We start from the raw sequence: 24,037 nt of genomic DNA, 5'->3' as shown, positions 1-24,037 counted from the left end.
GGCCTCCAGTGCAGAGAGGTGGGGACAGAGTCGTGGAAAGGAAGAGGTGGTTTCGGTTGGGATTTCTCACAGCTTCTTAAGCCCCCAGGCGTGGGTCTTTCTCAGGTGTGAGCTGGGTGGGGGCTACATTAGGGCTGAGCTGGCTGAGGGGGAGGTATGTCTGGCATGTGCCCCAGGGCCCCCCGTGGCCTGGGAAGGAAGGGGGTCTGCTCAGGCACCACCCCCACCCCTGCTGTGCAGGTCAGGGTCATTTCCAAGGGAGTGGGGTCTGGCCCTGGCACCCCATGGAGGAGTGAGCTGCCCTCAGTCGGGCCTAGGCTTTGAGTGAGACTCCAGCTGACCCCCTAACAACAGCTACGCATATCCAGCGGCCACTACATGCCAAGGCCGCTAGTGACCCCCAGCCCAGCAGCTGAGAAACAGCTCCATGTGCTTAAAGCACTGTCCACAGGGTAGTGAGGGGCAGAGCCCAGCTTCCCACCCCAGATGTGGGTGGCCCCATGTCCAGGCTCATTCCACTCTGCCACCCTGCCTGACTCCCTGCTCAGAGCCTCCATTTCCTCAGCTGGGAATGGGGGTGACTGGTCTGGAGCTGGTGTTTGGGGTGCAGAGGGGCAGTGTCTCACTCTCTGTGGCCCAGGCCCAGCAGGACGGTGGTCTGAAGCTGGGGGCCGGGAGGTGGGAATTTGGCCCTTCTCCACCTCCTCGCTCCCAGTTGTAGAAAAATAAGGCTCTTGATTTTAAGCCCCTAAGGCAGTGGTTCTCAACCTTCTGGCCCTTTAAATACAGTTCCTCATGTTGTGACCCAACCACAAAATTATTTTCGTTGCTACTTCACAACTGTAATGTTGCTACTGTTATGAATCGTAATGTAAATATCTGATATGCAGGGTGGTCTTAGGCGACCCCTGTGGAAGGGTCATTCGACCCCCCAAAGGGGTCGCGACCCACAGGTTGAGAACCACTGTCCTAAGGGATCATTAATCTCCCTCTCAGGGCCTTGATCCTTTGGGCTGCCCGTGTCAGTCTAGTGCATTGTCCACTAGTAAAGACTTGGACTCAAACCCCAGCTCCCCACACCCTCCCTGTGTCACCCTGGGACAGTTGTCCCACTCTCTGAGCATCAGCTTCCCTTTTTGTAAAAGAGAGGTGATGTTTGCTTCCAGAACGCGTGAAATCAGGGCTCAGCAGGCCCCCAGTGGGCTCAATAAAGGGGATTGGTGGGACAGCAGAGCTGGGGACCTGGGCAGGCTGTTTAATCAGCTCCCCCGTCTGTCCCCAGGTGTTCATCGGCGTCAACTGCCTCAGCACAGACTTCTCGTCGCAGAAGGGGGTAAAGGGCGTCCCCCTGAACCTGCAGATTGACACCTATGACTGTGGCTCCGCCACCGAGCGCCTGGTGCACCGCGCTGTCTGCCAGATCAAGATCTTCTGTGACAAGGTGACAAGAGGGGACAGACCCTCTGCTGGGCCCAGGGAGGGAGCAGGGCAGCCCCTCCCTGCATCCTTACCAGCCACTCTGGGCCTGTCTGTCTCTCTCTGACTTGCTCTCTGAATTTCTCTCTCTGTCTCTGTGCTTGTCACTGTCTGTCCTGGCCTCTCTATGTATATCTTCCCCTGTTCCTGCATTCCTATCGCATCTATTTTATTTATTATTTTTATTGACATCAGAGAGGAAGGGAGAGGGAGAGAGAGATAGAAACATCAATGATGAGAGAGAATCACTGATCAGCTGCCTCCTGCACACCCCACACTCAGGATCGAGCCCACAATCCAGGCATGTGCCCTGACTGGGAATTGAACGGTGACCTCCTGGTTCATAGGTCGATGCTCAACCACTGAGCTATGCCAGCCAGGCCCTATCTCATCTCTTTCTGAAGTTCTCTTTCCAGATCTCTAGAAATGTCTCTCTTTTTCACATTTCTCTTCTCCTTATTTCTCTTTCTCTCTCTCTCTCTCTCTCTCTCTCTCTCTCTCTCTCTCTCTCTCTCATCCCCCAACCCCCTCCCTCCCTCTCTCTGTACTTTCCTATTTCCTGGTCTCACACTGGGAAGAAAGCAGCATCAGAAGGCTGGCCATATTCAAGATGCAAAGCAGCCAGCCCCTCCCAAGACACTTAATGACCCCCTTCCCATTCCCCCTCACAGGGAGCCGAGAGGAAGATGCGGGATGATGAGCGGAAGCAGTTCCGGAGGAAAGTCAAGTGCCCCGACTCCAGCAACAATGGTGAGTGGAGATGAGTCAGGGACTGGGCTGGGCTGGGTTGGGGTGAAGGGGTCAGGGGACTAGAGGGCAGAGGCTGTGGCACGGATGGAGGGGCCTCAGGTCACCATGCCTCCTTTTCCCACCAGGCATCAAGGGCTGTCTGCTGTCCGGCTTCAGGGGCAATGAGATCACCTACCTGCGGCCTGAGGCCGACCTGGAAACCCCGCCGGTGCTGTTCATTCCCAACGTGCACTTCTCTGGCCTGCAGCGTCCTGGCGGGGTAAGGGCCTTGGGCTGAGAGAGGGTCTTGGCTCCTTAGCACAGACCAGTGGGGAGCAACCTGCCACTCAGCCAATCCAGGTCCATTTAGATGTTTATGGGTCCTCATATTTTTTACATCAAAACGAAAAAACCTTCATTGAATCCCAGGAAATTTTTAAAAATGTGTATATACGATCACATAACTTCAGTGACCCTTTCTACTCAAGAGAAGAATGTTAATGAGGAAATGGACTTTATAGCCATCAGAGTGTTTATGCTTGGAGCACACACAGAGGAGGTTTCTAATATCTGAGCCCCAGACTCGATGGTAGCCTCCTCAGAGCAAGTGGGTCTACTCATCTCAGAGACGCTGTTAGCACACGCTGTGAGCAGGCTCATGCTTCCCCCATCACCTCCTCTGACCCCCACCGCATCCCTGTGAAGTGGATTATACCATTCTCCCCTGGTTTGTGGGGTGGAAACAGGCACAGAGTCCTCCCAGAATTACACAGGAGTGGCCAAGCCCGAGCCAGGCAGCCCGCCTTCAGGAACGGTGCCCTTGTCCACTGGCTTCACCACCTCTCAAGGCGGAGGCAGTTAGGAGCACCTTGGACGAGCCAGGCGTGCTGGGCCCAGCCCTTGGCCGCACCGTCTCGTTTCCCCTCTCAGCCGTCCTTTGAGGCAGAGACTGGTTATCCCATTTCCAGACAAGGCCCACAGCAAGGCAGCAGCAGAGCCCGTCGGCTAAACACTGGGACAGTTTCCTTCCTTTGAGGTTATAGCTCCCACTGCCTAGGTGGGAATGTGTGCAGAAACAGCCTCTGGTGTACAAGGTAGATCATGGAGCTGGAAGAGCAGCCAGCCCTGGTGCCGTCCTTGGAGTCATTTAAATCCTCTTCTATGTCCGCCTCTTCCCTTCACCGCCCCAGAATAGGTGCTGTGCCTCCAGCACAGGCGGCTGCATGAACTCACTCTTTTCCCCAACCAGCCAAGTAGGAAGATGACTGACCACTGGAGATTAAGGCCCCTGTGGCCAGGTTACAGCTAATCTGTGGGGAAAGACAGAGGGACCAGTCTTTGCACAGGTAGCCTGAGAGGGGCACCCAGGAAGCAGGAAGCGTGGAGAACTGGAGTCTGGAGTCTGAGTCCGGACTGCCTCCTGCTGGGTGTTACCCGGCTGTCTGCCCGCTCTGGGCCACCGTCTTTCCTCCTGGGACTGGCGCTGACGGCACCAGGCAGCAGTGCCAGGCCCACAGGAGGGGCAAAGGGCGTGCTCTCTCCTCCCGCCTCTGCCTCCGCTCCCACGCTAGTCACCTGCTGCAGGACAGCCTGGGCGTGCTGGGCTCAGGTGGGCCTCCCTGATCCTGCCAGCACTCTCGCACCTCCTGTGTCAGTCCCTGACTCATCCCACGTGGGTGAGATGCCTCCTTTCGACTCCAGATCTCAGCTCACAAAAGGGCTGTGATCTGAGCAGAAGGGGCTGGAGAGGCACCGAGGCTGCATCTCCCTCTCCCCCGGCCAAAGGCTGTCCCCCCAGAAAGCCTCCAGCAGCTGGGGGCTCCGCTCAGCTTTTGCACGTGATGGAAAATGTCTTTTCTCTTTATTGCAGGCAGTGCCCTCGGCAGGACAGGGCGGCTCCAACAGGTACGGAGACCAGCAGCCCCGGGCCTCCCCTCCCCACCTGTCCCCCCTTCACTGCTCTCCCTGCCCCCACCTGCCTCCCCAGCTAAGGGCTGGGCCCAGAGGAAGCAGCCACGGGACTCTGCCCCAACCTCCAAGCTCCTAGATTCATGCTCCTTTCTCACTGAAACTGCCTGGGTTTTTATGGGTTCGTTTTATGTGAAAAGCTGGCGAATCTCTGGCGAGACATCTGCTTGTAAAACGGGAAAGAAAAGGCCTCTGAGATGGGGGTCAGGTTTGGAGAGTGAGGAGGGGAAGCTGTGGGGGAGGACTGAGGGGCTCAGAGCCCTCCTCCCCTTGGCCCTGCAGTCTAGGAAGGGCCGCCACCCTCTGTCTGTCAGCCACAGTCCCTCCCCTGCCCTCAGCCTCAGCCTGGAAATCTGTCAGATGAGAAGCTGGCCTGGGGATGAGGCTGCTGGGAGAGGGCGGAGTGTCAATGCATCTTGTGAAGGGGAAGGATTTACAAGAGGGACTTTTCAGAAGGTGCTTAGACACCAAATTATGTCATTTATCCCCTCACAACAGCCCCAGTGAGGCAGGCAAGCAGGGAACCCCCCTTCCTACTTATGAAGGAGGAAACGGAGGCTCAGGAAGTGAAGTGACGTGCCCACGGTCACAGAGCTGTTAAGTAGCAGAGACAGGCTGGAGCCTTAGTCTCGCTCCAGATCCCACAACCCTTCCTCCTCCCGCAGACTCACACCCAACCTGATCTTTCAAAAAATAATGTTGGTAATTAAACAACAGCCCACGTTTATTGAGGCCCCAGCGGGGGTCGCACTCTGTGTGACAGCAATGTGCATCCTCTCCTCCAGCCTCACCACCTCACGGAACAGTGCTAGTTTACTGTCATCCCATTGCACAGCCGGGAGCCCTGGGAGGCTCACTCACCCCTAGTCACCAGCTGGTGAGCAGCAGGGCTGGGACTTGAACCCAGGCAGTGCAGCTCCAGCTCCAGAACATGCTACCCTAACCCTGCTCCCCCGCTTTGCTGCCTTCGTGGGGTCTCCCTTCCCCTCTGAGGCCCTGCAGGATCAGCGGGGTCCTTTGGACTCGGGTCCTCCTGGCTTCCTGCTGAGCCCCTCTCTGCCGTCCCCACAGGCTGCCCCTGAAGCGGACCTGCTTGCCCTTTGCTGAGGAGCTGGAGCCTCTGCCCTCCAAACAGGCCAAGGAAGACGACCTGCAGAGAGGTAGCCTCACTCCCCCTCCCCTTTGTTGTTTGATTTGAGCCCACCTCACCCCAGCTCCCCGTGAGGCCTCCCCAAATCTCAATCACTGTTCCTGGCCCAGGCAGCTCGGGCAGCACCCATCCCAGCAGAGAGGGTGCGAGGGGCTGCTTTATGCCTCAGAGCCAGGGTTGGGCCAAGACTTGAGGGTGGGGAAGGGGCAAGGGGGGCACCCAAGGTGCTTAGAGAGACAGTCATGGAGCTGGAGGGCTCCCGCCTCCCCTGACCTTGTTGGACATGGGTGTCCTGGGGCGCTGGTCAAGGTGACAGGCTGGTGATGTTGGGCAAACCCCCCTCACTTTCTCTAGAGGAGTTGGGAGCAGGGTGGGTTGCCGTAGCTGGCTTTCTGGCTTGGACACTCTGGGTCTGTGATTTCCTGGAAGAGAAGGACGGGCCTGAACCTCTGGGGGCTGTAACTGACCAGCAGGAAGACACCAGCCAGCAGCCAGGAGCCAAAGCTTCACGCAACCTTGACTTGGGCCTTGCCCTGCACTGGGTGTTTCCAAGAATTATTCATCCCCACAGCAACTCTGTGAAATAGGGCTGGTCTACCCCACTCCCATTTGGGTGAAATGAGACTCAGTAATGTTAAACTGACTCAGGTGGGAGAGCGGGGATTCATGCCCGCCAAGATCAGCAGGGTCTGAGCAAGTGCCTGGGACCCGCTGAGCCAGGGGGTTCCCAGCTGGGTCCAGACCCTCAGCAAGGTTGGCTTTTTCTGCCGAAATCAATCTTAGTTAAGAAAGGAAGTGATATTTTTTAAGATCCCCCTCCCCTAAGGTATCCCTGGCTCATTTATCCTCCTCGCAGCACTAAAAGCCGCCCCTTTGCTTCTCAGTTCTGTTGTATGTGCGGAGGGAGACCGAGGAGGTGTTTGACGCCCTCATGTTGAAGACCCCGGACCTGAAGGGGCTGAGGAATGCGGTAAGAGGCCTGCGGACCCCGCTGCCCGGCCAGACCCCGTCTCGTGCTCCTGGGCACACACTTCTTCATTCTGCATCACACAGTCAGACTTCCCACAGGCGGGCTCAGGGAAGGAGTGCACTGGAACCTTGGTGCTGTGGTGGCCCACCTGTCCCACCCTTGGGAGGGCCTTCTGGGCCCGGCTGTGTGGTGGGGGGGCAGGTGGAGGGGAGGGAGAGGGGGGTGGTTTAAGCCTCTGTGATGTTATCTTGCAGCCAGAACCCTGGCTCCACCCTGGGAGTCGCACACACCATAAATCCTCCTTAATCTGATGGCTGCTGTTTGACAAGCCAGAGCTTTTTGTTGGCTTTGCAAACTTGTTTCTATTTTAATGGGAGTGAAACCCCAAAAGGCCAGACCCCAGAGACACTTTTTTTCCTTCCCAGGGGGCCTCATTCCTGTAGCTTGTGGTTGGCTAGAGGGCTGGGGGAAGGGTGGAGTGCTGGCCAGGGAAGCTGAAGGTGTGTCTGGGCAAGACCTTCCCCTACCACCACCCCCAAATCACCAGAGAGCAGGTGACTCAGCCCCGAACAGAACCCACAGCAGCTTTGTGGCTCAGCTAACGACTGCACAAGCAGCCTCACCAGGGCCAGCGATGCTTAAAGGTCGGCCCACTCAGAAAAGCCACGTGGTTCCAAGATCTTGGACTGTGGAGGGGAAATGAATTAAAGCAGAACATTGTCTACCTTTTGAAGACCCACTGTGTGCCAGGCATACTGCATTTGCCAGCTCACCATGTTCTTTTAACCCTGAAAAGTGGGTACTATTATTATCTCCTCATTTCCCATGAGGGAACAGCCTCCCGGGAGGAGGGCAGTTGACTTGCCAAGGTTACTCGCAGTGGCAGAGCTGGGATCCGCCAGGCTCTCCTGTTCTCCTCACATATCATCAGCCCCACTTGGCACCAGCCCCAGGAAGTTGGGCTCACAAAAGGCCAGTAAATGTCATTTGAATGTAGACTCAATCTTGGGGTTGGATAGAACCTTAAAGGGTCAGCTCCCCACCTAGTGCTTGAGCTCTCTCCCCAGTCACTGCCGTGGGTGCCCAGTCTTGACTTGTGTACTTAAGGGATGGAGAGCTTATTACCTGTGGAGCAGCCCGTGTTGTCTTTGTACAACTTATGGGTAGAAAATTCCTACATTCTTGCCTACATTGACTTGAGGCACTGCTGGTAGCTTCCAGTCACATCCCCACTAAGATAAATAGTCGGGGAATTTTTCTTGCCTGGAGGGCTCTCTGTCACAGCAGAGAATAACGGGGAGCCAAACTGATCCTCGTCCTAAAAGGCCCAGTGAGGAACCTCCACCGGAAGCCCTTGGCGTGACGTTCCCTGCTGCTTCAAGGCAGTCAGCAACACGAACCTGCAACACTGACTGAGCCCTCAGTGCGCTGGCCTGGGCCCTTTACATCATCGCCTCAATTCATGTGCAGAACAACCCATTATTACACTCATTTTACAAACAGGGAAACTGGGGCTCAGCAAAGCAAGAGTTCCATAACTCCGGGTGGTGGAGGTGGGACCAGTGTGTCTGCCCGGAAGAAACAAGTTCTGGGAGAAATGGCTGAAAGCTGTGAGTGCAGACGCGCTCACCAGCCTCTGAGCTGCGGTTTCCTCATCTGTAGAACAAGCTCCCAGGTCTGGGTTGTGATGGGGAGGAAACCTGGTTCTAGGCTAGGCCTTGGCACAGGCCTTACCTTCTTCCAGCTCGGCATCCACGCCCATCAAATGGGAATAGTAATTCCTGCTCGAAGGGGGAAATGTCTGGGTTACCCTCCCCCCACAATAGGGTAAGAGCATCCCTATTGCTCCACTTCTAAAATAATAGCAATGACCAGTTACTGAATATTGGCCATGTATTTGGTACATACCAGGAACTGTCCTCTGTCTTATGTGGGCCAGTTCATTTAATTCTCCCAGCAGTCTTACGAGCTGGGCTCTGTAATGAGTAGTTTGCACAGCTGGTGGAGGGGAGCCCTCAGCACTGGGACGATCTATATTGGGATGTTAGGCTGGGGTTGAGGGAAGTGGTGATGCCCTTTGGGATATTTTACAGACACTAACCATGCTGTTTGTTAAGAGTTTGTTGTGATGTGGGATGGCTTATAATATACAAGGATAAGTAAACCTACCTATGTGGAATAGAAAAATATCTATATACATGGCCTGATGTTAAATGGTGTTTATCTCTGGGAAACAGGATTATGGGTGATTGTAATTTTCTTCTTTGTATCTTTCCACAATCTGGATATATATTACTTTTTAAAAGGTTCTCACCTAAGGATGTGTGTGTTGTTGTTGTTGTTTTTATTGATTGATTTGAGAAAGAGAGAGAGAAGCATCAATCGGTTGCCTCCTGCTTGTGCCACAGCCAGGGGTCAATCTAGGCATGTGCCCTGACTGGGACTTGAATCCTCGACCTTTTAGTGTATGGGACAAAGCTCCAACCAACTGAGCCACACCAGCCAGGGCTGGACATATAACACTTTTATAATTAGGAAATTTAAAGACATGATATAAAAGAATGGGATACATCCACTTTGGGCAGCAGACAATGAACCCCCTACTGTTCTCTTCCAGATCTCTGAGAAGTATGGGCTTCCTGAAGAGAACATTTACAAAGTCTACAAGAAATGCAAGCGGGGGTAAGTGCCCAGGACAGCTCTCCCTCCCCGTCTCCACACCTTCTAAAGTGTTGACTCATGGAGCTCCCAGCAGGTCCACTCTGACCAGCATAGGCCTGCTACTCCGTGCTGATGGTGTTTGTACTTGGCTTTATGGAGAGGACTAGGGGAGGTGGACTTGGATAGAGAGCCCCAGTCAGGCCAAAGTCACCTGCAGAGACCAGACGGTGAGGGCTACTGGGAAGGAAAGGAGAGGGGGGTTGTGGGAAGTGCAGGGCCATGTGTCAGGAAACTCAAGGTCAAGTCCCAAGACCTCTGGATAACCAAGTCACTTGATGATAACAGCGACTGCCATTCACTTGATCCCCTACTTTGTGTCAGATCGTGTGCTAAGCATGTCTCATTTAACCCTCACAGTCCCACTGCGAGGTGGATGCCATTACTCACACTTCACAGGTAGGGGACTGAGGCTCGGAAGTGATAAGCAGTGTTCAGGGGCAGCAGCGGAGTAAAGCCTCGGGCAGAAGGGCCCAGCAGCGGTGCTACCCGCTGAGTCAGTGCCCAGAGGGAGTGGCCGGCCATGCGTCAGGAAAGGGGACTGTGATCGGGTGTGGTTTTGAGGGAGCCCCTCCAGGGATGCTCCTCAGGCCTCCTCCACCTCAGGTCTGCAGGAGGCTTCGGGGAGTAAGATTCTACCCTCCAGGGGGTCAGACAGGGCCTGTCACCTCCCCTGGGCTCCTGGATTCGTGCTCAGGACGGCAGCTCCCTTTGTCCTCTTCCTGGGAGATCCTTGGTGTGGGATCCACATGGTCACTGCCCTCCCAGGCTTCCGTCCCCTGGTCAGAGGACTGTTAACTGGGTCACTTCACCAGCCCAGCTGAGCCCGCCCCCCAGCAGAGAAAATCGCCATTGCCGTTCCAGGACCCAGCACCAGGGCTCTGGGAAACACCCCCGGCCCCACTGCCCACACCTCCGACCAGGTCCTCCTGCCCAGCGCAGTCTAACTCCAGCCTCACGTACTGGTCGCCCCGGCAGTGAGCAGGCATTGTCCCCTGTATATGGCTGTGGCCTGTCCTTTGTAGAAAACTGCAAAGTGAGGCAGGTTTTGGACTCAGGCTGAGGCCCCATCCAGTTAGGCCCAGGGGTGGCCTCCTTCCTCACAGGCCCAGCCCTGCCCCCGCTCCCTCCTCAGTTTCCACCCAGCTTCCCATAGAAGGGCGGGGTGGGGGAAGGTGTGCGCTCGCAGCCCCTGGGAAAGGATCCGTTGGTTTTGGTTGTATGAGTGTCTGGGGTTTTTTTTCTTTCAAGTTTCGGTTTCAAATTGGGGCTCACAGCAGAGGGCAGGCTCTGCTTTGCCCGGACAAGCCCAGCCCCACTTCCCCTTTCAGTGCCAGTGCCCACACCCCCTGGCTGCAGCCCCACCTGCGGCCAGCCTCCCTTACCCATCCCACCAGAGCTGGGCTGAGCGGCTGGGAGGTGCCCTGAGTATGATTTGGGGTGTGGGGTAATACATATAAGGTTGCCCCAACCCCTAGCCCCACTGGCTGAGTCGCAAGTCTTTCCCTTAAGCCCAGCCAGCTAGTTAAGCCATAATTGTAACAACTTCCATTTGTGGCGCACGTTGTACACGCCAGGTGCTGGGCTAGATAACTCCGAGGGATCCTCTCATTGACCCTCTGAGTTTGGGTGATCATCTCTGTTCCACAGAGGAGGAGACTGAGGTTCTGAGTAGTCCCAGGATCAGAGTTAGTAAATGGCAGGAGGAATCCTGGCCTAAAGGCTGTGCATACACCCCCGACTTTATCTTGCCTCCTGCTTTTTCCTCTAACCGCTAAGCAGTGAGCAAATACAGGCTGTGGCCAGGCCAGCCCCATAGCCCGGGGCAGCCCTTCAGAGGCACCCCACACCCATACACCCCCCAACCATGGAAACCTCAGGTCTAGGGTTGCCTCTGATGCCCAATGAGAAGAGCCCCCCAAAAAGCCCCTTGGGAGAGGCCAGGCTCATTTGTCACCTCCCTAAGAGTCGGACGCTTCTCGTTTGAGGAGCAGGAAATTCTAATCAGTGGCCTCGTTATTTTCATAGAACCCTCCCGAGAGTCCTCTGGACAAAGGCAGATGCAATCAGCTTACAAGCACCACTGAGTGCTTGAAAGATGAACAAATACATTGTTTTTGCTGGCAGCTGGCCAGGGGTTTCATGCGAACCAGGACAGAAGACGGCTAGAGCTAGCAAGTGACAGGAGGCCCACCTCTGGGACAGGGTTCCTGACACCCCTGCCTCTAGGGCCCAGGGGTCATTGACCTCTGAGGGGAAGGGTCCTTGGGCCTGTCTGGGCTCCCTCGTGCACACGTGTGAGCCTGGGCCCCTGGGAGGCCCTGCCTGGGCGCAGGAGGGAGGCATCTTTAGTGTGTGCACGTAGGCACTTAGTGCCTGGCACCCAGACACACCCTGTAAATGCCCTGCATGAAACAAACCAAGCCCTGCCACTGACAGAGTGCCACCCCTCTGCTCTACCTCCCCCCATCCCCGCTGCCCCCAAAGACCCCCCTGTAAAGTGTAGGAACTACCAGCAGGACCTGAGGAAGTGGGAGCCTGCGCCAGGCTGCCTTCCGAAAAGCAGCAGCTGCTTGATGTTGCTGCAGAGACGACTGAACACAGGCAGTTGGCTTCTGCCCACCGCTGTCTCCATTGCCCCTCCGCCCTGGGGATGGTGGGGACAAGGCAGCCGCCTCCCCTGGGGTCCTCAGGAAAGCAGGCAGCTACCTGCCAGGAGCGTGGTCTGGGATTCTCACCGCACCCTCCTGCCCCTCCTAAAGTAATCTTGCCCGCATCTGAACTCTCCCCAGTCCTGAATTTTGCCTTCCTTATATATGCCACTTTCTAATTTGTATTTATGGGGGGGGGGGGGCGGATTTTTTTTTCTTTTTTAAAAAAAAGATGCAGTGAAGAGAGACAAAAGTCTGGATTCAAATCCCAGCTGGGCGATCTGTTGCCTGTGTGGCCCGAGGCAAATGACTTTACCCCTCTGAGCCTCGGGTTCCCCATCATGAGCTAGAGTAACAGGGTTACAAGGTGTTGTTCTCGGGGCCATGCTAGATTCTAAACTCCTGGAGGACAGGCTCTCGGGTCTCTGTGACCCTTGTTTTTGTTTGGAGCAAGGCCCTGCATGTGGAAAGGCCTCAGCAAATGATGGTGGGATGGACTGGTGGATGGATGGATGGACGGGTGAAAGTACTCACTTCCGTTCCTGACAGGATCAGGTCGGGTCACCTCTTCCTGGGTCCTTCCCCCGGGAAGCAGCTCCTAGGGTGCCCCTTGGTATGTGCTCTGGCTCTGACCCCTGCAGAGGCCCCGCCACGGAGGTTTTCTCCTCAGGTTGGCCCAGGTCCTAGCCTGAAGCCTGTGGGGAGAGAGAAGGCCAAGCTCCTCAAGTCTATTGTGCATCCGAGATGTCAGCTTCCCGGGGACGGGGCTGAGACTGGGCTTGTGTGGTCCTCGCCTCTGGCTCAGGCAGGCACATCTGAGTGGCACGTTGCTGTCTCCACACTCTCCCCCCGCCACACCTCCTGCACTGGAACTCACACACTGTGTCTGAGTCCTCAGTCTGGCTGATGACTAAGGAGCACTGAGTCTTCCCCAAGTCTACCTTTAGTTGCTCACGAGTGTCCTGCTCATGTGTACTGAGAGAGGCACCCAGGCACAGTCGAGGGCATGGTAACTGGCAGGCCTGGTTTGAGTTGTGGCTCGGCCACTTGGGCATTGTGCCCTCCCCTGAAAGTGGGACAGGGAACAACCACCTTGCAGGTTGTTATGAGGGTCAGAGAGAAAGTCTGTGAGACACTGGAAATAACGGGGGTCCCCGATATGTAGTAACCATCACTGTCATCCTTGTCACTCAGAGCCCTGAAGGCAAGGGACCTCCCACAGTCTAGCCACATCTCTTCTCTTCCAGAATCTTGGTCAACATGGACAACAACATCATTCAGCATTACAGCAACCATGTCGCCTTCCTGCTGGACATGGGGGAGCATGATGGCAAGATTCAGATCACCCTGAAGGAGCTGTGAGGACCCCGGCGGGGAGCTCCGGGCCAGGAGCCAGCTGCCAGTGGCCCCATGCCGCACACAACCTCTCCTCATGCCTCAGTGCCGTTACTTGAACGCCTTCCCAGAGGGAAGAGGCCCGAGTCCCCGACGTCAGGGCCAAGAAGGGACCTGGGAGGTGTCCTGACCCGAGCCCCCACCTCATGCTTGAATCCACTCTGAGCGCCTGCCAGTGCCCGCTCAGCCAGACAGCGCCGTCTTGGTTAGCGACCGGCAGACGATTTCCTCCTCCGCAGCTGCTCTGCGGGCTGCCTATCCCGGTGCTGGAGGCGGGCCTCGCTCCCAAAGCCGACCTGACCGCTGTCTGCTCCCACCGACTTCAGACCCAGGATCTCTCACCCTGTGGTCAGTGAACTTGAACACTCTCGGTTTCCAGTGCAAATGACTTTGAAAAGACACTGTAGTGGACGCACCTCTTTCTCATGGACGTCCCCCGGGCCCGATGTAAATAATAGAGCTGATCGGCCACGACCACGTGGCTGCTCCATAAATGACCGACCGCCCTGCTCACTGCTGTACACATTTCTCACTTACAGTTTTCATTTATGTTATAAATATATAAGTATATATTGTATATATATGCAACGTTTTATATTTTCACGGATACATTTTTATCATTTCAAAAAATGTGTATTTCACATTTCTTGGACTATTTTTTTAGCGGTTATTCAATTATGCATTTTGTATACTCATATAGTATTTAGTAATAAAATTCTGCCTATGTATTACTTCAAATGCCACACTTGTTCCTTCTGTGGAAGTCTGCCAGGAGGAGAGGGTGAGAGTAGACAGCCTGGCTGCTCCTGTCCTGGGGGCGTTTGCCCCAACTTGAAGGGCAGTGCTGTGCTGGGCACCAGTAAAGCAGGCGTCCCACCTGGAGGACACCCAGCTCTCTGCCCTGTGTGGTCCCACAGCTGAATGTCATGACCTGGGGATCACTGACTGGATATGCAGAAGTCCTAGAAAGGGTCAGGATGGCCTTGCCGAGGACCTCGTAGCTGGGGTCCATGGGCAGAGCCCAGGGCTAGGAGTTCTTGTGCCAACTCTGCCCTGCGCTCTTGGCTGTCATTTTCCCTGGAGCCCGCTCCTACCAGCCCAGTGGCCTGCTGAGATCCCCCAGGGTCAGAGGGGCCTAAGAACCAAGGCCTGGGGTCTGGCCTCATTGTCAAGAGTCTGGGGTGAAAGGAAAGTACAGCTCTAAGCGTCGCTTTGAAAGCGTCTTCCAGAACGTCTGGCTCCCAAGGGACAGCCAATGGTTTGCAGGAGAGTTTCCTTTGGCCTAAACAAAAAACTTTACATTGAAACACGGTTGTAAACATCTCAAATCAAGACACTGCACATTTTAAGTATTTCCCAGATTCTGTTGCGAGACCTGCAGATCTGGCAACAGTTTGCTGGACCCGAGTTGGATGCCCCTTTAGATAGGCAGCAGCCTCAGCTCCCAGGCCCCTGACCCCATCCCTGCATCACCTGTTTTGCTCCATGCATTGCCCACCCAGCCCTGGAAGAGCTTGACCATGAGCCTGCAAACTCTGATCCAACTCTTCAAGGAGAAGGGCCTGCGGGGATGGGAGCACCAGGCCGCCTTAGATCCAGACTCCATTGCTCCTGCACCGAGCTCCCGCCACCTCCAACGTATCCCAAAGCAATGGGCGCTTGCGGGAATCAGAGGTCACTTAGAGGCCAGCTTTGGTGAGATGCAAGAATTCAATTTAATTGGATGTTCTTCCATCCTTCCAACCCCTCCCTAAGTGGAGAGCCAGTCAGCAGCCAGTTCTGACATGGAGGCCCAGGATGTAGCATTTCCAGAGAAAAGTCAAAGGAGGGAGCAAAGGGAAGTGAGAGCCTTGTCCTCGCTGGGGCGAGGGCAGGCTGCCTGGGCGAGTTCCACTTACAAACGGAAAGACATTGCCAACATCTGGGGAAGGAGGGGGTGTGTGGCTACTTCTATCTTCTCCTGGTTCTTTGGGAATCTTCTCCTCTTGCCAAGGGGAAATGACAGGCCAGAAAAGATGCATTAAAGGTGTGTCAAACTTGAGTGGGAGGTTGGGGAGCCCAGCCCAGGAAGGGGAAAGGTTGGGTGAGAGTGAGAACCTGCAGGCTCAGGGTGTTGCGTGGCTCCCGTGCCCCCCAGAACCTCTGTGTCCCGGCTCTGGCTCCAGCAGGGCCCCGCCCACATGTGCTATTGAATATGGAGCCAATAAAGCACATGGCAGCCTCTCCTGAGGGTGGGTGCTGAGCACAGGTGCCCTGAAGGTGAGATTCAAGGGCTAAGTGGGGGGCAAGGAACCCAGGCAACCCCTTCGTGTCTGTGTTACAAGCGCCTGTGAGCCTTCCAGCTCTGGGAACACCAGGAGGGTCTGGAAGCCAAGGCCAGAAGGATGTGCTGTCCCCCCTGCAGATGCACGCGGGCCCCGGAGCCCTGGTCAGCACCAGGCTGCTAGGCAGGGCATCTTCCCTCCTCTACCTTCTCCCTGGAGCCCAAGCTTCAGGAGCCCCTTGCGTCTGAGGGCAGGGTGCAGACAGCAGCCTGCCCAGGTGCCTGGCGAAGGAACCGGGGAGGCTCTGTCCTCTCCTCCTCTTCTCAGGAAACCATGAGGTCAGCAGGAGTAGGGGGCCCAATCTCCAGGAGGCAGCTCGAGCCCAGCTGTAACACCAGACCCAGGTGGCAGAGCTGCCCCACGTCAGCCCTGGGCACCTGCGTGGGGCCGCTGGTGGCCGGCCTTTCCCGTGCCCTGTGAGGCCGCTACAACACCGGGATCCACCTGTTGCCCTCGTTGTAGAGAAAGGAATGCTTCTCAGGGAGCTCCGGCTTGTAGGTGGCTGTGAGGAGAGAGGGGCAGCGTGAAGAAGGAGAAGACCAGTTGCAGGAGTCTCTTTCGTTCTACGTCAGAGCTGGCGGGGCCAGTGGGACCCCTGTCCCAGCCCCTGCACCACCCATGTGGGGAGGCAGACAGAGGAAGGGACGGCCCGAGGTTATCTGGCTCTTAACTGGCCGAGGTAGGACTCGAAGTCTGGTTTCCCACCTTCTTTAACCCCTTTTCACTTCTTTGAAAACGAAAAATTTACAAAAGACCTTTCTATGTAATTTGCGGGGGGAAGGACTGAGTCAAGCGATGCTCTTAAGAAGCAAGGTGTCAGCTTGGTGGGGTTTTGTTTTGATTGATTTCAGAAATTTCCAGAAAAGCGAAAGCCATGACCCTGCAGGTCCTTTAGGAAACCAGCAGCCGGAACCATAGGGGCTTGGGAACTCACACTGACACTGACTTGGTTAACGAGGGGCCATGGGTGACCCCTGTTGGTTACCTGGGAAGCTGCTGATGGGGGCACCTGGCAGTCCAGGCACATCTGCACCCCCTGGGGCCGAGGAGGCAGATGTTTGCCTGTGCTCATGCCCAGGAGGTACCGTCCGACCCGTGTGCCAGGTGTCTCGCACCCTGCACAGCGCAGAGAAGACACGGACACAAAGCTCTTAGGGGTCTGGGCCCAACAGGGTCAGACAAGGGTCTCCCCTGGCCCCCGGGCCTCCCGAGACCGCCCGCTGGAGCTCAGCACTTACAGAAGCATCAGCACAACCCAAATGCTGAACCAGAATGAGCTCTGCCTGGACTGACCAGACGACCTGAGGGTCAAACCTCTGCCGTCTTGTTGGCTTGACTACGTTTCCAAGGCCAAAGCTATGCGAGTGCCGTTCTCCCTGTCCTGTCTGCCTTCCATTCTACTCACCTGTGAGTCTGGAGGGGAAGGTGTCTCCCCACCAGACCCACGCACAGGGCTTAAGTCATCTTTGCCTCCCCAGGATGGGAGCAGCATCCATGCTCATTGAAAGACTGAATTTAACAGGCCTGGCAGCCGGCTCAGCTCCGCCTTCCTCCGCCCACCCCACCTGCACACCAGCACACCTGTCTGTGCACACCTGACCCGTGCCCCTAGGTCTGGTCCATGTCAAGGGGAGATAAATAGCTAAGGGGCTCCATAGACAGCTCCAAATAGGTCCCTCGTGGGATTAGCTCCCAGGTAGGTACCTGAGGTCACAGGGTATCACCGATTAAGCTCACCTGTGAACTAGATGGCTTAACAGAGCTGCCCAGTAAACGATCCCCGGTTTGTGCCTGACAAACCAGGCAGAGGGGACGCCCCTGCGATCCGGCTGCCCCTCCCTCCCGAGACCTGTGGACACCTTGCTCTCCCGGCTCCCCGTCCAGGAAGTGACTCGGCCAAGCGAGGCCAGTGATGAAAACATTTGTGAGAACATGAACTTGTTGACCACCTGACAAGAGCTATGGCCCCTTAGCCCAGAAGAGAATGTCTGCAGACAAGGTCAGGGTCACAGACCCCTGGAGCCTGTCTCTGAGCCTCTCGATGGTCATGGTCCTTGGTTATGAATCCCTGGCCTGGATCGTCTCTAAGAGCCCTCTCACTTTAAACACACACACACACACACACACACACACACACACACACACACAAACTTTCATACTCAGAAAGTGTAAGCTGAAAAGTCTTCTAAATCCATTCTAACCCCTATAACCTGTTTGGCAAACAACCTATAAACCAGTGGCATTTGATGGCCCAGGAATGACAAACAATTCCAGATTTGGTTTTTACAATCATTTCAAACAACCCTCTCACCTGGGCCAGGCAAGCCTGGTTGAGTCGGTGCCGCTGTCCACCGCTTGGTGGTGGACACGAACGATGCACTGGAGATTAAATACTTGGGGGGCCCGGCGTAGTCCACAATCTCGTACTGACCGGGGCCTGGGAGAGGCGGCTTCACGGGCAGAGACAGAGGCTGGGTGGAGAAGTTCAGGAGGCGGTGTCTCCTTAAGACAAGACAGAATGGGAAGATGTCACTCGCGCGGTCTATCGGGGAAATGGTAGTTTTTAGACGTAGCCAAGACCTGCCCAGCAGCAAGCCGTCTGCAGGTGGACAGGGCATGGCACCAGGAGACCTACTTCTTCCTGTGGATCCACTGCTGAGAGCTGGGGGCCTGGGACCTCCGTTTCCTCATGTGCACGATGGCGATCCTAACAGTGCCCACAGCGCAGGCCTGTTGTCAGGGCTCAGTGAGATGGGACAGAAAACACAGACACAGCCCAGCACCACGGGAGAGCTCCGTACACGTTGTTGTAATGATGTTGCTGAGCTAATCAGGAATGGCAGACAGCACTGACCTCATCGTCAACCCTGCTCGACTGGCAGTGCCTGGCTGGAGCTCGGTGCAAAGGACGGAGGCTTCGCATGGGCCCTATGAAGAGCGTTGTGATCTACTTGTGATGTCTGCCGTGGCCAGGGAAAGAGAACAGGCATCCCGGTTCCAGGGATTTGCTATCCCAAGACCGGTAGATCGCTAGAGACCATTTTGGTATCGACTCCCCAGAGCCCTACCACATGTCTTCCTGTCGAGGCAGGACATGGGAGTAGAAAAACGCTGGGTTGGGGATTGAGGGGCCTCTGCATAGCACCTCCCTTCCATTGCCATGGTCTGTTTTCAGGTCTGTCTCCCCCTCCTTCAGAGAGGGGAGCCTTTCGTCTTTCATGCCTGGTGTTGAGTGAATGAATGAGAGAAGTGGAACCTGTACCTAAGCCCGAGCTCTGACAGCAATTCACTCTGTGCCTCAGTCTCCCCATCTGTAAAACGGGGGGGGGGGGGGCGGGGGGATAGGATGGGCTCTGAGGTCCCTTCCGGCTGTGACATTCCATCAACCCTTGATTCAAAGAGGGGCCACTGGGCTGCCCAGGGAATTCTGGGATTGTTATGGGAATCGTACTCCTCTCCCAGCCACTCAGTAGAAGGGCTGCCTGCTCCCGCCTCACACCGGAGGCTTCTCACAAGATCTCTCACCGAAGGAAGAGGAGTTCTCAGAGCACTGAACAGCCACAGGGACTCACCCCAGCTTGAAGCCAGCCCAGCGGAACAGAGGAGGGAACTGGGATCTTGGCCACTGAGACTCTGCCGCCCTGTGGCCAGCACCTTCTGGAACAGAGGCGTTCCTAAACTCAGCGAGCAGGTGGGGACCTAGAGCGTCTCAGCCAACCTCCTTATTTTGCTAAAGAAATCGGTGCCCAGAGAAAGCTGGTCGCCCCAAGTGCAAAGCACGTCAGGGGTAATGCGGGCCCAGGACCCAAGACTCCGGTGCCTAATCATCAGGAGAAGGCATCGGGGAGATTTTTGAGTCTGAGAGTCACACAGACCCGAGTCTGAATTCTAGGCGTGCCACTCCCAGGCAACGAGACTCAGACAAGTCCCCTAACCTGTCTGCCTGTGGCAAGGTGCAATGCCACCCGCTCTTTCTACAGGATTTGATGGAGAAAAGGCATGTCAGGCACCTAACATAGTGCCAGCACACAGTAAGTGCTCAATAAAATTAGTCATTGTTATGATTCCTACAGCACTCTGCCCAGCTGCTTGGTCTCAGAGGAGCAGCCGAGCCTCAGGAAAGGGAGGCTAGAGGGCTCCCTCACAGAGTCACCCAGAGGGTGGACCCTCCCACTGCCGGGGGAGGGGGGGCGGTCAAACAGCTGGCTTTGATTCTTATGTTTAGAACAAAGGTGCCAGAGGAAAAGGGGGGAAACATTGCCTCCTTCCCCCCCACCCCCTCCCACCCCCCAGCTGGCGTGGGAGAACTGGTTATAGTGTGTGATCGTCTCCCCTTATAAATAGAAGCTGGCTGCTCCTTGCTCTGGCTGGGTCACCTCTTCAAAGAACTCCCAGAAATTTGATGAGTGTGTGACTGACACAGCTGGGAAACAGCCTTGATTCCTGGACATTAGGTCTAAAATGAGCCAACCGTTGTATGAGGTCACCCCATTGTCTGAGTCTCCCCCAAGCCCGATTCTTTGAGACGCCGTGAGGGGCCTCCTTCCCCAACCAGGCACACCTGCCGGAGGCTGAGCAGGCAGGGGCAGGGTCTGTCAGCATTCTGGTGAAAATGGGTCAAAAAAAGAAAAAGAAAACGGGTGGGAGAGGTCCCTTGCCCTCCAGGCCACCAGCACACCCAGGAGTGGCTGGGCCCTGCCAACGCAGCTCTGGGTCTGCAGAGAGTGCCGGCCATGTGTGCGGCTCTGCAGCAGGCATCGGGGGCGTCCAGGCTCTTCTGTGTGAAGACCCAGGCCCTGAACACCCCCGAGGGCTGACAGTCCACTGCAGTGACAGTCACGCTGCTGACGGCTGAAGGCAGGGCCGCTTGGCGCTCAGACGCCCCCAGTCGCTAGCTGTGTGTCCTCAGAAGTCTCTGCCTCCCAGGCCTGTTTCTGCTTCTGTAGAATGAAGGGTGATACCTGCCACCCAGGTTGTTATGAAAACTAGCTAGTGCTTTACTTGCATTATTGTTTTAAATATTAAATATTAAACTAGAGGTAAAAACTACATTGAGAGTGCAGAGATACATAGAGAAATAAAGATGATAGATAGATAGATAGATAGATAGATAGATAGATAGACAAGAGAGAGAGAGAGAGAGAGAGAGAGAGAGAGAGAAATCTACCCTAGAAGGGCCAGCATTTGCCCTGAAAGGGACGCAGGAATTCTTCAGGTAGGAAAGGTGGGCAAGGGGGCATTTCCAGCAGCGGAAACAGCAGGGGCAAAGGCTGCAGCCCCATGTGACAGGACCTGGGGCACAAGGAGACAAAGGGTGAGCCACCTCACCTGCCTTCAAACCTCCATCCGCCTGTGATTTCTGGGTTTCTGACCATCCACCCTCGCAGACCCCGATGAGAAGCTAAAGGAAAAGCTTCCATGTATGGCCTCTCAGTGCAGCCCCACCTCCTGTGTCCTCTGCTCCCATGTTGCCTTCTGGAAACACCCAACACCACACTGTTCAGCAACTCCGTGCCTTTGCCCATGCTGTTCCTTCTGCCTTTCCCTGCAAACTCTGATTCCATCTTCACTTCTCTCCTGCAGGGAAACTCGCAGGCTGCAGCCCTCTCTCCTCCCCGCCCCCACCTTCCTTCCTGGGGGAGCCTGGGTTCGGACCCTGCTCCAGTACCTGGTGAGTCTGCACTTGGCCTGTTAAGTCTACGTACAGTGCTGATCTGTGGGAGAGTTGGAAGCACGGCCCCAGATAATATCAGTGTAGCTGCCCCTCCATACATTCTAGCCATTCTTTCCTCTGCACAGAACATGCTGTTTCTATGCCCCTCACTTGGCTAGCTCTTGAGGGAGAGGGTTGTGTCTGACTCATCTTTGGGGACATTTGCTGAACAGCGGAGAAAAGCAGAGGGTTGGAGCCAGTGGGGGAGCCCAAACATCTGGACCCCGCGCCCCCAGACAGATTTATCATCGGCCAGGGCTGCTCCCTCCGTGCGGCGGCGGGGCTGGGCCCATCGCAAAGGTCGGGCTGGATCAAACCCGGGGCAGCCCTCCGAGCTTTGCGAGCGGCTTTTATGAGCCTCATGGCTCAGTTATAAAAGCCACCGTGGTCCTGCCCCGTGGAAAGAAAACATCTATCAAAGCTCTGAGTTGGCCACAGCTGGATTAAGTGTGTGTGCAGCTTCCAACGTGAGCTGCTTTCAAATCGCCGAGAATAATGAATGTGTCAGAGGGCTCAGCAGGTCACTGGGGGCGGCATGGAGACCCCGGGGACACTCCCAGCTCAGACTCTGCCTCGGGGGGGTTCCCAGGGTCTGGAGGGATAAAGGGGCAATTTTTCTCCTCATTACAGGGCAGCCGATGCCCCGGGGCTGGAAGGCAGTGTCTGTTTAGCAGGTAGCAGGTGACAGATTACAGCTTTGGAAGAAGCGCCCATATCTAATTGACAACCCCAGGGGAACTTTAGGTGGGTCCCTCCTAATCACCCAAAGTGAAGGGGGGCCGAGGGCTTGATCCTCCGGGCCCAGCCGTGACAGGGCAGCGCGTCACTGCAAAACCAGTGGCTGAGGGCGCCCAGGAGTAGAGCCAGGGTGAGAGAGATGGCAGTGGGAGTTTCACCTCCTGGCGGGCGGGCGAGGGTGAGTTGGAAGGCTGAGCTGGGAGGAACGGTTTCTCTCCAAAAGCCAGACTCACTCTGATCCATTGAGTCATCGCTGTGACCAATGCTCAGGACCTGCCGATGGGAAGCCGTGGCGGGCCCTGCGCTCTGCAGCCCCCTGGGAGCTGGTGAGTCCTCTGAGCTTCCGAGTCAGCAAAGTGGCCAGAGCAGAGGCCCCCTGTGGTGTGCCCAAACGGGGAGCCAAGCCCTTCCAACCCAAGACACACGGTCACATGCGTGTTCAGTGCATGCACAGCAAACTGCACGGACCTTCGCAGGGGCCTGAGTCCCGGAACACGGGCGCCCAGGCACTCCTGTCCCTCTTCCCTCCGGGACACAGGGGAGCCGGCAAAACTCGCTTTGAGAGCCTGTATCTTTCTTCATCTTACATCATTCCTCCATCACTCAACATAATGGCTGGATCTGTTTTTAGAATAACCCAAAGTACACTTCAGTTTTTATCTTCCCGTCTTTTCAGTGAAATCACAGGTTTCTCAGCTCCATCCTTTCCGCATGAATTAAAAATCTATTTGTTGGACCTCCTTTGCGGCTCCCGGCTGGCTCTGTGTTCACTGCCCCCTCTGTGCTCTCCTGGGCTCATGAGCGTCAGGAATGAAAGGACCTCCCCTCTTTTCACACAGAGAGGTGCTGAGAGCAGCCCCAGGCCCCAGAGCCAGTGAACACCGATGTCCTGCCACAGAGGCTGGGACACCATCTGCTCACCCAGGTAAGCCTGAATGTAAGAGACACTGGGCTTAATAGGTTCCTTTGTGCAGGCCTTCTCAGAGCCTTTAACAAGCCCACGCTCACTGCGATGCTCCCGGGCAGAGGGTTTGTAAGTAGTGTTTCCGAGGCTTATTAACCATGGATCCATTGTTCACAAAGCATCACGGAGAGCCAGTGCGCCCCAGACACCCCCAGACACGCCAGCACCACTGCACTGCTCCGCTGGAGAGATGGGCTGTGTGTGGCCACTGGCCAGCATTCTGCCGCCTGCGCCCCAGCCTGGCCCTGCGTTGCTCCAGGTGAGCCTGGCTGGGGGTGTATGGTGTTCTGTTCACCTGAGCAGCTCCATAGCCTCCAGCAAGAACCTGAAGCCTCCAGGGCCTGTGGACTGGCAGGTACAAAGGCCGTTGAATGAGAATATTTCAAACCGCTCATCTCGATTTAAGCCCAGCCAAGTGACACTTCTCTGGGGAAAGGGGTTAAACACGGAGCAGTCCCCCCGCTCCTTTCCCCATTTCCTGACGAAGCTTCCAGATGCGGGCTGGGGGCTTGAGCGGCCATGCCAAACACCAGCTGCTCCTATATCCTAATACTAGAGGCCCGGTGCACGACATTTGTGCACTGGTCCAGGGGTCCCTCAGCCCAGCCTATGCCCTCTCACAGTCCAGGACCCCCGAGGGGTCCTTAGCGCTGCCACAGAGGCTGGAGAGGCTCCCGCCACCACCGCTGCGCTCGCCAGCCATGAGCCCAGCTTCTGGCTGAGCAGTGCTCTCCCTGTGGGAGCCCACTGACCACCAGGGGCAGCTCCGGCATTGAGCGTCTGCCCCCTGGTGGTCGGTGCGCGTCATAGCGACGGATCATTCCTCCGTTTGGTCTATTTGCATATTAGGGTTTTATAATATAGGATGCCTGTAGGGTATAGGGTAATTGCAGCTATGATGGTAACAGCTGTTTTCAAGCACTTTCTCATCTAACCCTGACAGAACCCCTGAAAGATAAGGTTCTTATTTCCGCCTAACAACGTGGAAACTGGCTCAGGGAGCAGTGTCTGCAGGGGACTGAGTCAGGACTCAGACTCAGGTCTAACTCCAAAGCCGTCCTCTTCCCTGCTCTATTCGCTGCCAGAGTAGGGGGAGGTGGTGTGCCGTGGTGCCTGAGCCAACCTGAGGCCGGAAGTCCCTGAGGTTTGGAGAGAGCCGGTCCTGAGCCCGGGAGCCTGTGCAGGGTCAAGCTGCAGAACCAGGCACCAGAGGGCAGGCGCAGCTTGTCCTGCGGGCTCCC

General features: G+C 55.9%; 2 protein-coding genes across 3 annotated transcripts in view; one reads left to right on the top strand and one right to left on the bottom strand.

Moving 5' to 3' along the window:
* The window catches only part of GRHL3 (grainyhead like transcription factor 3), a 21,349-nt gene extending 7,573 nt beyond the window's left edge, over window positions 1-13,776 (top strand). The window contains exons 8-15 of the mRNA XM_006104109.3: window positions 1,283-1,441; window positions 2,148-2,226; window positions 2,352-2,485; window positions 4,076-4,110; window positions 5,245-5,333; window positions 6,208-6,293; window positions 8,911-8,975; window positions 12,910-13,776. Of these exons, the coding sequence (XP_006104171.1) occupies window positions 1,283-1,441; window positions 2,148-2,226; window positions 2,352-2,485; window positions 4,076-4,110; window positions 5,245-5,333; window positions 6,208-6,293; window positions 8,911-8,975; window positions 12,910-13,024 (762 nt within the window). The 3' untranslated portion in view covers window positions 13,025-13,776. The remainder of the gene's footprint in view (window positions 1-1,282; window positions 1,442-2,147; window positions 2,227-2,351; window positions 2,486-4,075; window positions 4,111-5,244; window positions 5,334-6,207; window positions 6,294-8,910; window positions 8,976-12,909) is intronic.
* A 950-nt stretch (window positions 13,777-14,726) lies between these two features.
* Window positions 14,727-24,037, bottom strand: part of STPG1 (sperm tail PG-rich repeat containing 1) — a 37,767-nt gene continuing 28,456 nt past the window's right edge. For both annotated transcript variants that reach the window (XM_006104107.3, XM_023745425.1), the window contains 2 exons: window positions 17,693-17,883; window positions 14,727-15,883 (listed from right to left, as the gene is read on the bottom strand). In XM_006104107.3, coding sequence (XP_006104169.1) covers window positions 15,807-15,883; window positions 17,693-17,883 — 268 coding nt within the window. In that variant the 3' untranslated portion in view covers window positions 14,727-15,806. The remainder of the gene's footprint in view (window positions 15,884-17,692; window positions 17,884-24,037) is intronic.

Source organism: Myotis lucifugus, unplaced genomic scaffold (assembly GCF_000147115.1).
Source record: "Myotis lucifugus unplaced genomic scaffold, Myoluc2.0 scaffold_541, whole genome shotgun sequence".
NCBI classification, from domain to species: domain Eukaryota; kingdom Metazoa; phylum Chordata; class Mammalia; order Chiroptera; family Vespertilionidae; genus Myotis; species Myotis lucifugus.
Note: the sequence above shows the minus strand (reverse complement) of the source record. Positions and strands in the feature narration are given on the sequence as shown.